Source organism: Canis lupus, chromosome 13 (assembly GCF_048164855.1).
Source record: "Canis lupus baileyi chromosome 13, mCanLup2.hap1, whole genome shotgun sequence".
Taxonomy (NCBI): domain Eukaryota; kingdom Metazoa; phylum Chordata; class Mammalia; order Carnivora; family Canidae; genus Canis; species Canis lupus.
The window spans coordinates 39235837-39249714 of NC_132850.1; the positions used below are offsets into that span (position 1 = coordinate 39235837).

Genomic DNA, 13878 nt, shown 5'->3' on the forward strand with positions numbered 1-13878 from the left:
AGAATGGTATGGAGCCATCAGGAATGCTCGACTGGTCAGATAACAGGTTAAAAGGCAGGATGAAGGATGGTATTAAAGATGGTTTGAGTTGGGGAATATAAACTGAGGGACAGGATAAAAATAGATTTAGGAGATGACGATGGCCTCATACAAAATTTAGAACATTAAAATCAGAGGGAAGAGTTTAATGACCCTCTAGTCACAGAGCTTCACAAGTTTTAAACATTTTACTAGTTTTGTTTCATCTTCATCTGTACTCCAGCTTTTTAAATTCCTTTTGGTTTTGTTATTTTGCTTTTTCCTGGAATATATTAAAGCGAGTCTCTGACATTTCACCTGTTAAAATGTCAGTATTTCAATATATATCTCTAAAAGATAGAAACTATTTCATGTAAACATACATAACAATGCTATTATCATACCTAATAAAATTAATAATTCTTTCATATCTACTCTGTTCAAATTTCTCCAGTTTCAGAAATACTCTCATGATTAAATTACTCAAATCAGGATCCAAGCAAGCCGCACATACTGTTTTGGTGGGTTTTTTTGTTTGTTTTGTTTTTATCTCATAAGCCTGTATCCATCTCCACTGTAATATTCCCCTCCATTAATTCAGTGAAGAAACCAGGTCAATTCTCTCCAGAATTTCCCACATTCTTGATTTGGCAGATTGCTTCTTCAAGTGTCATTCAATCTCTTACTCTGTATTTTCTGTAGCCTGGAGTAAGACCTGTAGTAGAGCAGTATAGAGCTGTAGAGTAGACCTTTCTATGATGATAAGAATGTTTTTTCAATAGCCATGGCTAGAAGTTACCATATTGAACAGCATAGATGTGGAGGATTGGTCAGATTGATGTTCAGTTTCTTGGACACGAATATTTCATAAATGGTGTTCTGCCCTTTATATTTTGCCACTTCAGGAGGCAAATGATGCTAAATTAGTAATAGGTTCAGATGTTGAAAGCATGATCCATCCATTTTAAAGTTCCATGTCACCCTTTAACAGTTTTGACAGCCATTTATGATTATTGCCTAGATCTACTATTTTGAGGTTGTAAGGTAGAGATTTTTCTCATTCTCTCATTCCATTATGTCTGTAAGTGGAATTCTTTTATAAAGAACTTTTCCCTCATTATCTGCATATTATCTTCAGATAAAATTCACACAGGACAGCTAGCATAATTTGCCAGCTTTCAAATTAAAGTGCCCTAGTCACTTTGAAAGATGATCAATAAAATATTTTTTAACTAGTAAGGTTTTTATATATTTCATTTATGATAAGTTACATTCATCATTTTCAAATTGTGCCATCTTTAGCCATTGGGAATTACTGAGTTGGTTCCTGTGTCGTTTTATTGGCCCTGTTTGTTTTTTGATAGTTTCTTGTTTTCTGCCACAATAAGAGGTCTCAGGCTCATGTATTTTGCCTGCCTTTTACCAAATCAGCCATTTTCCCAAAGAACCCTAATCCTTTTCAATGAAAATATTATTTGGAGTCTACCTACAGTCTGGGTGCTAGGTTGTGCATTTCTGCTGGGTTGTCATTACTTCTAGGCCTTTTTACTAGTAGAGGTAGGAGTACCTACCTTTTAAAAAGAAAACTAAGCACAAATTCATCAAATTTATGGACGAATGCAAGCTATCTACCTTGTGGCTGTTCTACCTAGATCTCTTTTGTCCTGAGCATCTTGGTTCTTAAAATTATGTGACTTAACGTAGTTATCACTACATAGATGTTTCTAAATAATATAGTACTACTGATCATAAGGCTGCTAAACAGCAGTTTTGGGGGGTTTTTACAGTGTGGTTTTTTGTTTGTTTTGTCTTGTGGGTCTAAAATCAAAATACTGCTTAAAGTGACTTGAATGAATTTTTTTTCTTTCATATCTATTTTTTAATTATGGAGGACATACAGTTTTATTTAGGCAAAATAAGATGGAGTTAGAATCTGGCTTTTATCTTTGTTCCTTCCATTTATAGGTAACTTTTTATTAAGTTCTGGTTAAAATTTTCCTTTTGAAAACATTAAGTAAATACATAGATTAATAGTTATTTTTGCTCCCCTCCTTACATAAAAGGCAATGAATTTAGCACATTTCTATCTTTCTGTTAATCTAAACATGTAACCTGGGTATCACTCTCTATCAGGATACAATATAGCCGTCTTCTGGATTGCTCTGTACCACTGCCTGTCATTGCATTTTATGGATGTACTGTGTTTTTTTATTCAGCCACTTTCCTTTTGGTGGGTACTTAGATTATTTTCATTTATACTGCTTAGATAATGCAAAAATGAATTGAACAGCCTTTTACATGTATCATTTCTTATTTTAGCCAATTTATCTTGGGGAAATCTAGAAGCATAATTGCTGGGTAGTTTTGGTTATCAAATCTCCTGCATAAGAGTTGATGCATTTTGCATTCCCACCAGCAATGTATGAGAATACCTTTCTCTAATGGAGGAATAGGACGCTGTTTTAAAAAAAGATTGATATGAGTTAACCAGATTACTAAATTGGTAGTTCTTCAGGGTAACGTGGTTTTTAATTAATTATACTATCTCTTTTATAAACTTAGTTTTGTGTAAATCTTTTGTTTAGAGCTTGTTTTTACTGACAGACCTATAGCCTCCTTTAATAGCCCAGCTTCTGCATTCTTTTGTGCCTCAACCGCCTGCTGTTTTCCAAATAACTTTTTGCCTGGTAGCTTATTGAAAGGCAATTTGAGGTTTTTGTTTCTTTCTCCTGTTGTATTCCTGATAAATTAAGGAGTTGCTATAGAACATCTTGCTGAAAATAGATGACATTGTTATTAGTATTTTGGCACCAGAGTACATAGCAATCAATGAATTTCTTTTCAATCAATAATTTTCCCTTGTTTGCAGTGGATTCTGGTAGAAAAAAATCTTCAGAATATCTTTTCTGGTGTGTGAAGAGTTGTCAACTAGTTTTCTATGAAGGTTATTAATTCTGAATTAGATAATAATAGTGAGGGCAGCCCTGGTGGCTCAGCGGTTTAGTGCCACCTTTGGCCCAGGGTGGGATCCTGGAGACCCAGGATCGAGTCCCATGTCACGCTCCCATGGAGCCTGCTTCTCCCTCTGCCTGTGTCTCTGCACCCCCCCCCCCCCGGTCTCTCATAAATAAAAATTTTTTTTTAAAGATAATAATAGTGAAAGAACTAGTAAAATTAGTTGACAGTCCTCACCCAAAGAATTTAATAAACCTGGGTAAAAGGAAGTATAAATGATTTATAATGAAAAGTTTCTTTCTGCCCCTTCCCAGCTATTCCCCCACAGGCAACCAATATGTTTCTTGTGTTCCCTTCCATAGAAGAAAATAAAAGAATCTTTAAATGGAACTTGACTTTAAGATCAAAGATAACAGGAATGTAAACATGTTATTTTTTTATTAACCATAATAGTTTCAGTGGATTTGGTAAAATTTTTGATGAAGAGATTAGTCCAAAATACAACAAATAGAAAATCCTGGAATTTGATAGATAACCAATTTTAAGGAAAAGCAATGTCTCCCCTCATCCCCACCTTCTTGGACAAAGCTAAAATATCTGGTCTTTGTGTTTTATCAGTTTTATTAGCCCTTTCAAGAAATGCAGTTTTTAGGGGCCCGTGGGTGGCTAAGTTGTTTGGTCTGGTTGACTGCAGCTCAAGAGATGATCCCAGCGGGGAGTCTGCTTCTCCTTCTTCCTGTGCTCCCCCCCCCCTTTGTGTCTCTTTCTCAAATAAATAAATATAATATTTAAAAAGGGAGAAGGAAGTAGTTTTTAATTCTTTGAAGAGTTTTTAAACACTTAGTATGGAGGCGCCTGGGTGGCTCAGTTGGTTGAATGTCTGCCTTTGGCCCAGATCATGATCCCCAGGGTCCTAAGATCCAGCCCGCCCTTGGGCTCCTCCCTGCTATCCTGTATGCAGCCTGCTTCTCCTTCTCCTCTGCCATTCCCCTCTCTTATGCTCTCTGACTCTTTCTATCTCTGGGTTAAATAAATCCATAAAATCTTTTAAAAAAACAAAATACTTAGTATGCACTGATAGTACCAAATAGGACTATCAAACCAGTATATTTTTAAAATATTGCTTCTAATTAATTTTATTGGCATTGAGCAATTAACTATTAAAGAGGAAACAATTGAAAGTAGTTTTAGGAAAATACTTGACTTTGAGATGCATCACAAGTCAGTTACAGTATCTTAAACCAGATGTTTTCAACACTGGCTGCACATAAGAATCCCCTCAGAAGTTGTTAAAAAAAAAAAATTTTAACTATGCCCAAGACACTTCTGGAAGAGACTCTGACTTGATTGGACTAATGTAGGGTTACAGGCATTTGATATTTCTCAGAAGCTCCCTAGTTAATACTGTGCTGCCAGGATTAAGAACCTCATACTAAAACTATTCTTCCTTTCTATTCAAATAATCAGGGATTTGATTGTTAATGAACATTTATCATATTTGTGTGTAACTTAACAGATTTGTCTTTTGACTAATCTTAAGTTTGCATTCAGCAAATATTTCCTATTTGACAGCAGGAGAAGGACCCCAGAGTTTCCAATTGTGAGTCAGCGAAACTCTTACAATGTTAATCCCAAGTATAGATAAATACAAATTTAGATATGAGACTAAATAAATTTGTGCCTTGCGGGGTTTTGGTAATAATGTTTTCAGTGAAGTAAGGATACTCACTGGATAAGCACTCTTGTCCCAGGATGAGAGTAAAATAAATCTGTCTTTAAAAATAATAGGAACTTACTTGGAAACGAAAATACCAGTTATTTAGATAAAGTATTAGTTTGAAAGCAGAAGTAACAATATAAGCACATTCTAGTATAATACTACCATTGATGGATATTCTCTGGTTACTTTATCTGGTAATAGTGGTTTCAGAGTTTAATAACTTGCTACTTGGCTGGGGATCCCTGGGTCGCTCAGTGGTTTAGCGCCTGCCTTTGGCCCAGGATGTGATCTTGGAGTCCTGGGATCAAGTCCCGCGTTGGGCTCCCTGCTTGGAGCCTGCTTCTCCCTCTGCCTGTGTCTCTGCTTCTCTCTCTGTGTCTCTCATGAGTAAATAAATCTTTAAAAATAATAATAACTTGCTACTTGGAATGCAGAATCTCAGGCCCTACCCCAGAGCTATTGAATCAGAATCTGCATTTTAACAAAAGCTCCAGGTGGTTGATCTGCATATTACAGTTTGAGAAGTACCAGTCTAGTGGTTTTCAAACTAATACGTGAGGACTCCTAAATTATTTTTTATTTTTTAAAAGATTTGTATTTATTCATGAGAGGCACACAGAGAGAGAGAGAGGCAGAGACACAGGCAGAGGGAGAAGCAGGTGGGACTCAATCCCCAGCGGCGCTAAACCACTGAGCCACCAGGGCTGCTCCTAAATTATTTTTTAAATGAGGAAAAATCTATTGGCTTTTCAAGGAGTCAGGAATTTGGGACTGGAAGAGAACAATGACCCATCACTATTGCTACGTTTCTGTAGTAAGGAGTGGATAAAGCACTTAGGTTTGGCATTGAAGTTATAGGCTTGCTGTTTGTGAAAGAGGTAACCGCTAGGTTTTTGTTGCTCAATATTAATATCTGTTTCTAAGAAAAGTTTGATAACTGGGAAGTTTTAAGTTCAGATAGCTGTGTATAGATTAAAATTTAAACTGAATCTATTTCATTAATCTTAACTACTTGAAAAGGATAATGCTTAACTTGTGCTAACATTTATAAAATTTTAAGGGAAACTTTTTAAGGGAAACTGACTTGTTATAATAAATGACTTTCTTATAAAAGTCATGATCAGCCTTTTTGTTTAGACAGAAAAGAGGTGCAGTTGTATGTGATACAAGAGCCAAATAGCAAACAGCAAGTCCCAGAAGGAGCTGGTGATAAATTATGTGCTTTTATTCTTGCTTTTTTTACGATTTGTGAGCTCCTTTAGTGTATTTTACTGTAAGTGTTTTCCAGTGCCTACTTACTAGCTCAGTCAATACATTTAGAAATAATTTGAGGACATAGCAGTTTGCAAATGCTGGCATTGGGAGATTTTTCATGACCTCTCAGTGTGCTAGCTAATATGGCCATTATTAAGGTGTTTGATGTTAGAATATGACTTTTTAATGTGTCGATGCTTGAATAGAGCTATTCTCAAGCTGGAGTAACTGAGACTGAATGGACAAGTGGATCTTCAAAAGGCGGACCTCTGCAGGCATTAACTAGGGAATCCACAAGAGGGTCGAGAAGAACTCCAAGGAAAAGGGTGATGCAAGGCTTATTGCTTAGAATTGGGTTTTCAGATTGGTAGGGTTTTAGTGATTATTTTATATTTATTGTTTTTGTTTTGTTTTCAAACTAACAGGTGGAAACTTCACAACATTTTCGTATAGATGGTGCAATAATTTCAGAGAGTACTCCCATAGCTGAAACTATAATGGCTTCAAGCAACGAAACCTTAGTAAATATGTTTCATAAACTATACAAGTGGTATTCTTTGTAAATTACCCTTTAATTAGAATTGGGGAGGTGGTAAATTTTGGCAAATCTCAAACTTGTGTTTTTAAACTAATTTCCCCATATAGTTCTGAATTTTAGAATTTGGCTAAATTCTAAAATTCTAATCTCTAATTCAGTATGGCTAATTTATGTATATAAATTTGTTCCAAGAATCCTACTTCTAAGTATTGTAAGGATACTTTCTTGCTAAAATATTTAAAGAATGGTAAGGCTTCATATGAGAAGCACTGAATATGTTCATTTCTAGGTTCTTTTGCCTAAATTTTTATTACGGGAAAGTTTTCAGATATTACAGAAATAGAGTATCTTTTTTTCTTTTTACGTGTCTGTTTTGTGTGGATAATTCTGAGTCTGAATAATTTGAATCTTGGCAGGTTGTCAATAGGGTGACTGGAAATTTCAAGCATGCAGCTCCTATTCTGCCAATCACTGAATTCTCAGACATACCCAGAAGAACACCAAAGAAACCATTGACGAGAGCTGAAGTAAATGCATAAAATTTAGATCGATGCTATCATTGATCTTTTAAAGAGGAAATTTTTTATATTTGTTTTTTGCAGTGGGAGGGAGCAGAGCTTTCTTAACTGGGTGGGATGTGTTTGTGTGTGTGTATATATATGCATATGTTATTTTAAAGACATACTTTATTAGTGACAATCGAAAGTAACTAATATAGTATGATATGCTAATACTATCTGCTTGCTCCTGTGTCTCTTAAGTTCTACTTTTCAAGGGAGTATTCATTGGTGTGCTGCTTCTAATATGTTCTCTTTGTTATTGATGTGGGTTGAAAGCATTACTGGGCTGTTGGGGAGGCTATACTATCTTTTACTAAAAGGTCAAATAATGAGACTTTAATGTGACTTTGTATGATGCTTGAATTGATTAACTCCTGTATAATTAAGCTAAAGTACTAACTGCATGATGCATTATAATTTTAATGAATTTTCACCAAAGGTTGTTTTGATCTGAGCGTAATGGTAAACTGCAAAAACCATCAGATTATTTTATTTAAAAAATCATTTTATGGGTTTTTCTTAAGTTAAAAAGATTGAATTGACTCGGTAGTTAAAAGATATACTAAAATTTAAAGATCCATGTTAATTTGATATCTTCCAGATTTCATTATTTATTTTATTAGAAATTTCTTAACAGAAGAAGAAACCGTGTATTTTTAATAAATCCAGTGGGGGAACCTAATGCTGCCATATTAGCTGTACTGAATTTTAGTTTTGGGGGGTTTTGTGGCATTTTGTTTTGTTTTTTTTTTTAACTTGCTTGAATGTGTGGCAGTCCCCAGGCCCCCATTACCACATTAACATTGAAAAAAATTGAAGGGAGCTTTGGAAGTATATGAATACTTGGGTGGTGATGAATTTAGAAAGGGCAGTGGTAAAAGCTGGGGCAGACTCGAAAGCATTCTGTTCTCTGAAACTTCTTTTTTTGATTGTTTTAATTGCACATTTACACTAAAGGTTAACTTGTTGTTTGTTTCTTATTAGGTGGGAGAAAAAACAGAGGAAAGAAGAATAGAAAGGGATATTCTTAAGGAAATGTTTCCCTTTGAAGCATCTACACCAACAGGAATTAGGTATTCAGATACATTAAAACAAGTATTAGTGTATTCTACTAGGGTGTTTTTATATATTTACTTATTTATTCCCGCCTTTATTGAGGTGTAATTGACATAAAAAATTGTATATATTTAGGATGTACAACATGATTATTTAAAATGCATATATAGGAATTTTAATTTTTTAATTTTTAACTAAGTGTGGTTGGCATATAATATGGGAATTTTAGTTTTTATTTTTTTTATTTTTTATTTTTTTAAAGATTTTTAATTTATTTATTCATGAGAGAGAGAGAGAGAGAGGCAGAGACACAGGCAGAGGGAGAAGCAGGCTCCATGCACCGGGAGCCTGACGTGGGATTCGATCCCGGGTCTCCAGGATCGCGCCCTGGGCCAAAGGCAGGCGCTAAACCGCTGCGCCACCCAGGGATCCCGGAATTTTAGTTTTTAATTCTTCACACAGTTATTGTACCTGTGTTCTCAGAATTAAACTGTTCTTTTGAGAGTAGTTTAATTCTAAGTCACCAGTTCATGTTCTTGAAAGTTGAGTCAGTTTCAAAGTTAACTTTAATAAGCTGAAGTAAAATAAATAATTTGCCTTCTTTCTAATTCTTTTCTCTAAACAGAAACATAGAAGGAAATAATTTTTTTCCCTTAAGGTTTCCCTTTACTAATTGAAAAGACTGTTTAGATAACACCTGAATTGTTTCCTGACTGAAAGAAGCACAAATTTATTTTTTTCCTCTTATCTCCTAAATATCCTGGCTCTGAAAAGAAGACAAGTTTAGTGACTATTAGTGTTCTGAGTCTTATTTTCTAGTAGAATGAGCATCCAACATTTTATTTATTTATTTACTTATTTTTATTTTTATTTTTATTTTTATTTTTATTTTTATTTTTATTTTTATTTATTTATGATAGTCACACAGAGAGAGAGAGAGGCAGAAACATAGGCAGAGGGAGAAGCAGGCTCCATGCACCGGGAGCCCGACGTGGGATTCAATCCTGGGTCTCCAGGATCGCGCCCTGGGCCAAAGGCAGGCGCTAAACCGCTGCGCCACCCAGGGATCCCAGCATCCAACATTTTTTTTTTTTAAAGATTTATTTATTTATTCATTCAGAGAGAGCGAGAGAGAGGCAAAGACACAGGCAGAGGGAGAAGCAGGCTCCATGCAGGAAGCCCGATGTGGGACTTGATCCCGGGTCTCCAGGATCACACCTCGGGCTGCAGGCGGCACCAAACCACTGCGCCACCGGGGCTGCCCCGCATCCAACATTTTAAATGAAAAATGTATAGAGATTTTAAATAGGCTGACTGACCTCATTATTTACATGTGACAGTTTTCTATTATTATTTCAAAGAATGTGTTTGAAATTAGGAGTGGTAATAACATTTTATATTTTATATTGAAATCATGACTTTTATCTAAATTTACTTTTTTTCTTCCTGCTTTCACTCCCAACAGTGCTAGTTGCCGCAGACCAATCAAAGGGGCTGCAGGCCGGCCATTAGAACTCAGTGATTTCAGGATGGAAGAATCTTTTTCAACTAAATATATTCCTAAGTATGTTCCCTTGGCAGATGTCAAGTCAGAAAAGACAAAAAAAGGACGCTCCATTCCCATGTGGATAAAAATTTTGCTGTTTGTTGTTGTGGCCATTTTTTTGTTTTTGGTCTATCAAGCTATGGAAACCAACCAAGGAAATCCGTTCAGTAGTTTTCTTTCTAATGACTCTGGTAAATCCATCTGAATGATATCTCTTTGGCACACTCAATTTGGTCTCCTATTTTTTCTAATAACTGTATAAAGAAAATTTGTGTACACTTGTTGACTTGAGAACTAAAAATAATGTGATTTCACCTCAATAAATGTAGATTTCATTGAAAAGCAAACAGGATATATAAATGGACTTCATTTAAATGTTTTGGACTTTGGACGAGTAGGAGATCACTTCGTGCCATATGAATAATCTTTTTTAGCTCTGGAACATTTTTGTAGGCTTTATTTTTTTAATGTGGACATCTTATTTCACTTTTGAGAAAAATGTATATTGTTTTTGTGTATTTGGGAAACAAGAAGGGCAAAATATGGTAGTATAATGTGAAGCTACACATTTAAATACTTTGAATTCTTACAGAAAAGATTTTAAGTATTATTCTCTGCTGTATAAAAACTTTAGAGATACGTGAAACATGAAATTGGTAAGAAAACAAGTAACTTGGGTTGTACTTTTTGTAACTGCCACAGGTTTGATGTGTTTATGGGGGAACATACAGCAATAATCTCTTCTGTAACTTTTATTAATAGTAATATTATTGTAGTCCTATTGTACTCACTTTTTAAAAGATTTCTAGCATCATGAATGTCCTACTTCAGTAAGACCCATTTAAATGCTGTTGATATTTTAGCAGGGATCTTTAGTGCAACATATACATGTTTTAGAGAATTGTTAGCTAGCTGTACATGTTTTTAAAACGTTTAGCTAGCTATAAGGCTGTAATTGGAAACTTGTACTTTTTATTTACAACAAAACATTTATTCTGTTAATCCAGTTTGCTACCAAAATATTTTTTAGATATAAGTGTGTGTCTGTTTAGAAGTTAGAAACTTTAAATACTGGTCTGAGGTTCCATTTGGATTCATTATTACATTGTCTTGTTACCAAAAACAAAATTTGCTATTTTTTTCCCCTATATTTTTCAACAGAATTTGATTTAAAAGTCCAAAAAGTGTTTACTTAAAATTACATAGTAAACTTTTCTTAGATACAAAGTAGTTAATACATAAATTTATAATCTCTGAATATGAAGTGGGCATTATGATTTTTATATACTCTTGAAATGGTTAACTTATCTTTGTGGTTGATTTATTTTATTTTTTAGTTAAAACTTACCTCATGTATAACTTGGTTAAGTAAAGTAGTAGGTAATTGAAATTTCAGTAGAATCAAGTAAAACAAAAATTTAAACTTACTCATTTGAATTTAAACTTTACAGTGATTGACCATAAAGCACACTAAAAGTATAAGTTATTTTAAATATCATCTGAAATAAAAAGATACTTTTAAAAAAGCAAAAGCTTAATATGTATATTTAGACCAACCACACAATTTTTATTTCATTAGCTGTATTCTGGTGTTTGGCTTTGAATTATTTTGTAGACATTTTTCACTTAACTTTGCAATTGATGAGAAATTTGTAGGTCTGGTCCCATGGAGGAGTGGGGAACTTACTCCTACATCAGAAATGCTTGCCTCTCTGAGTAAAAGTGTTTCTTTGAAATGAGCCACAGAGGGGGCACATTTTACTCATCTTTTCTGCAGTACAGTAATAGCAGTCTACTTTTTTCTTGTTTCTAAACTTTGCTTCCCTTTTTGATTAGAAATTGTGAGAAGCTGCATTTAATGTTTAAAAATATGGGAAGATAAATCGAACTTATATGTATGTAAGATCAATTTTCTAATAGAAAGGTATGGTCCAAAATAGTAAAAGAAGGACCAGGTAAAACATGTAGTTTGTTTTTTTTTTTCTTTTAACGTATACTTGGTCTTTTGTCTGTGTCTGTTTTATTCCACTAGAATAAATGTGTCCTTGATGTAAATGCAAAGCATTTCTTCCTGATTAAATTGTAGATGTAGACTTTACAATATAATTCAATAATAAAAAATAATTAACCTCTAGTTTTGTCATTGTAATAAATGCTTTTCATATAGTACAAACTATTAAGATACCTGATAATGTTTCTTATGTGAGTTTTATAGATTGTTGAATTTTAGTTCTCATTTCAGTCTACTCTTTTATATTTTGCTTATAATCATTTCATAATCAGCTCCTCATTTGTTCACGGATAAGTGGTGGATAGCCATTATACTCACAATGATAGAGGGAAGCTTTCAAAGGTACCTCTCCCACTCTACAGTAAAGTAATAGAGTACAATATAATATACTTTTTTCAGTCTCCCTTTCCTTTTTTCACCCCAGTTTTACTGTCTTAGTACTTCTCTCTGATACTCATTGTTGGTCTTGCTTTGAGATTAAGCAAAGATGTTGCCAAGGTATATTAATAATGGAGCTGTGTTCATAAGATGGAAGTGTTTTTCTCTGTCCATCATTCATGCGTCTCCCAAAGGTGAGTTTATTTAAATTTGTGGTTCTTAAAGTAATATATATCCTATAATTAATTAGAAAGCATATAGCATCAAAGGCTTACCATGCTTATTGCATGCTTACCCTGTGCTAGATATCTATCTACTGTTTTATGTGCTTGGCATGTATTGACTGACTTAATCCTTGTGATAATCCTGTGAAGAAAGTTTTTTTTTTTTTAAGATTTTATTTATTTATTCATAGAGACACAGAGAGAGAAAGAGAGGCAGAGACACAGGCAGAGGGAGAAGCAGGCTTCCTGCAAGGAGCCCGATGTGGGACTCGATCCCAGATCCCAGGATCATGCCCTGAGCTGAAGGGAGATGCTCAACCACTGAGCCACCCAGGCGTCCCAAGAAAGTATTTTCTTAATGTCTCATTACAAAAAGGAAATTAATGCTCAGAGGGGTTAAGAGACTTGTTGAAGTTTGCACAGCTGGGAAATGATGGGTCTCTTTACATACGATACAGCAGAAGGGACATGAAAGACTAACCCCACATATATACTCTGTACCCATTTTCTTATTCAGCCTTGCTCCTTCTACAGTTTTGGTGCCTCTAAGTTCCAAACTTAAAATCCGCTTCTAGTTTTCATCTTTCTCTGTCGCCATTTAAGTTTCTTTTATGTATATATATATTTGACGTAATACATTATATAAATTTAATGTGTGTTACTTTGATATATTTATTTTTTTAAGATTTATTTATTTATTCATGAAAGACACAAACTGAGAGAGAGAGGCAGAGAGAAGCAGGGAGCCCGATGTAGGGACTTGATCCTGGGATCACACCTGAGCCGAAGGCAGGTGCCCAACCACCGAGCCACCCAGGTGTCCCACTTTGATACATTTATTGTAATATGATTGCTGCTATAGCAACTTACCACGTAATTAGGGTGTAATATTGTTTATACTAAAGGCCATTCTTTCATAAATAATGGGATCTCTTTTCAAAGTCCAGATTTTACTGAAAGCTATTTTTGGGCATCATAATCATAGTACATTAAAATACATTGATCAGTATTACCTATCCTATCATGAATTATATACAACTTTTAATTGCATAAATACTATCACTTTTTTCTTAAATTTAAAATGATTAATTTATTTAAATATGTTATTTTTTTAATTGATTTTTTGTGGGTTTTTTGTTTGTTTGGATTTTATTTATTCATGAAGAGAGGCAGAGACATAGGCAGAGGGAGAAGCAGGCTTCATGTAGGAAGCCCAATGTGGGACTCGATCCCAGGACCCCAGCATCACGCCAAGGCAAAGGCAGACACTCAACCACTGAGCCACCCAGGCATCCCTAAATGTTATTTTCTGTTTTATATTAAATTTATATACCCTATTTTTTTCTAAGTTTCATTTTCTATTTTTTTTTAAATTCCAGTGTAGTAACATACAGTATTCTATTAATTTCAGGTATACAATATAGTGATTCAACAATTCTACACATTACTCGGTGTTCATTAAGCTAGGTGTGCTTTTGTGGCACCTGGGTGGCTCAATGAGTTAAGCATCTGCCTTCTGCTCAGATCGTGCTCCCCAGGGTCCCGGGATCCAGCAGAGTTGGACTCTGCTCAGCGGGGAACCTGCATCTCCCTCCTACCTGCCACTCCTCCTACTTGT

At 34.7% G+C, this 13878-nt stretch overlaps 1 protein-coding gene across 4 annotated transcripts in view; it reads left to right on the top strand.

The window, feature by feature from the left end:
• Positions 1-11781, top strand: part of TMPO (thymopoietin) — a 38127-nt gene extending 26346 nt beyond the window's left edge. The window contains exons 5-9 of one of the 4 annotated variants that reach the window (XM_072773206.1): positions 6154-6273; positions 6373-6468; positions 6902-7012; positions 8030-8118; positions 9567-11781. In XM_072773206.1, the coding sequence (XP_072629307.1) occupies positions 6154-6273; positions 6373-6468; positions 6902-7012; positions 8030-8118; positions 9567-9852 (702 nt within the window). In that variant the 3' untranslated portion in view covers positions 9853-11781. The remainder of the gene's footprint in view (positions 1-6153; positions 6274-6372; positions 6469-6901; positions 7013-8029; positions 8119-9566) is intronic. The other 3 variants (XM_072773207.1, XM_072773209.1, XM_072773205.1) reach the window with 3 other exon arrangements.
• Positions 11782-13878: the final 2097 nt, after the last annotated feature.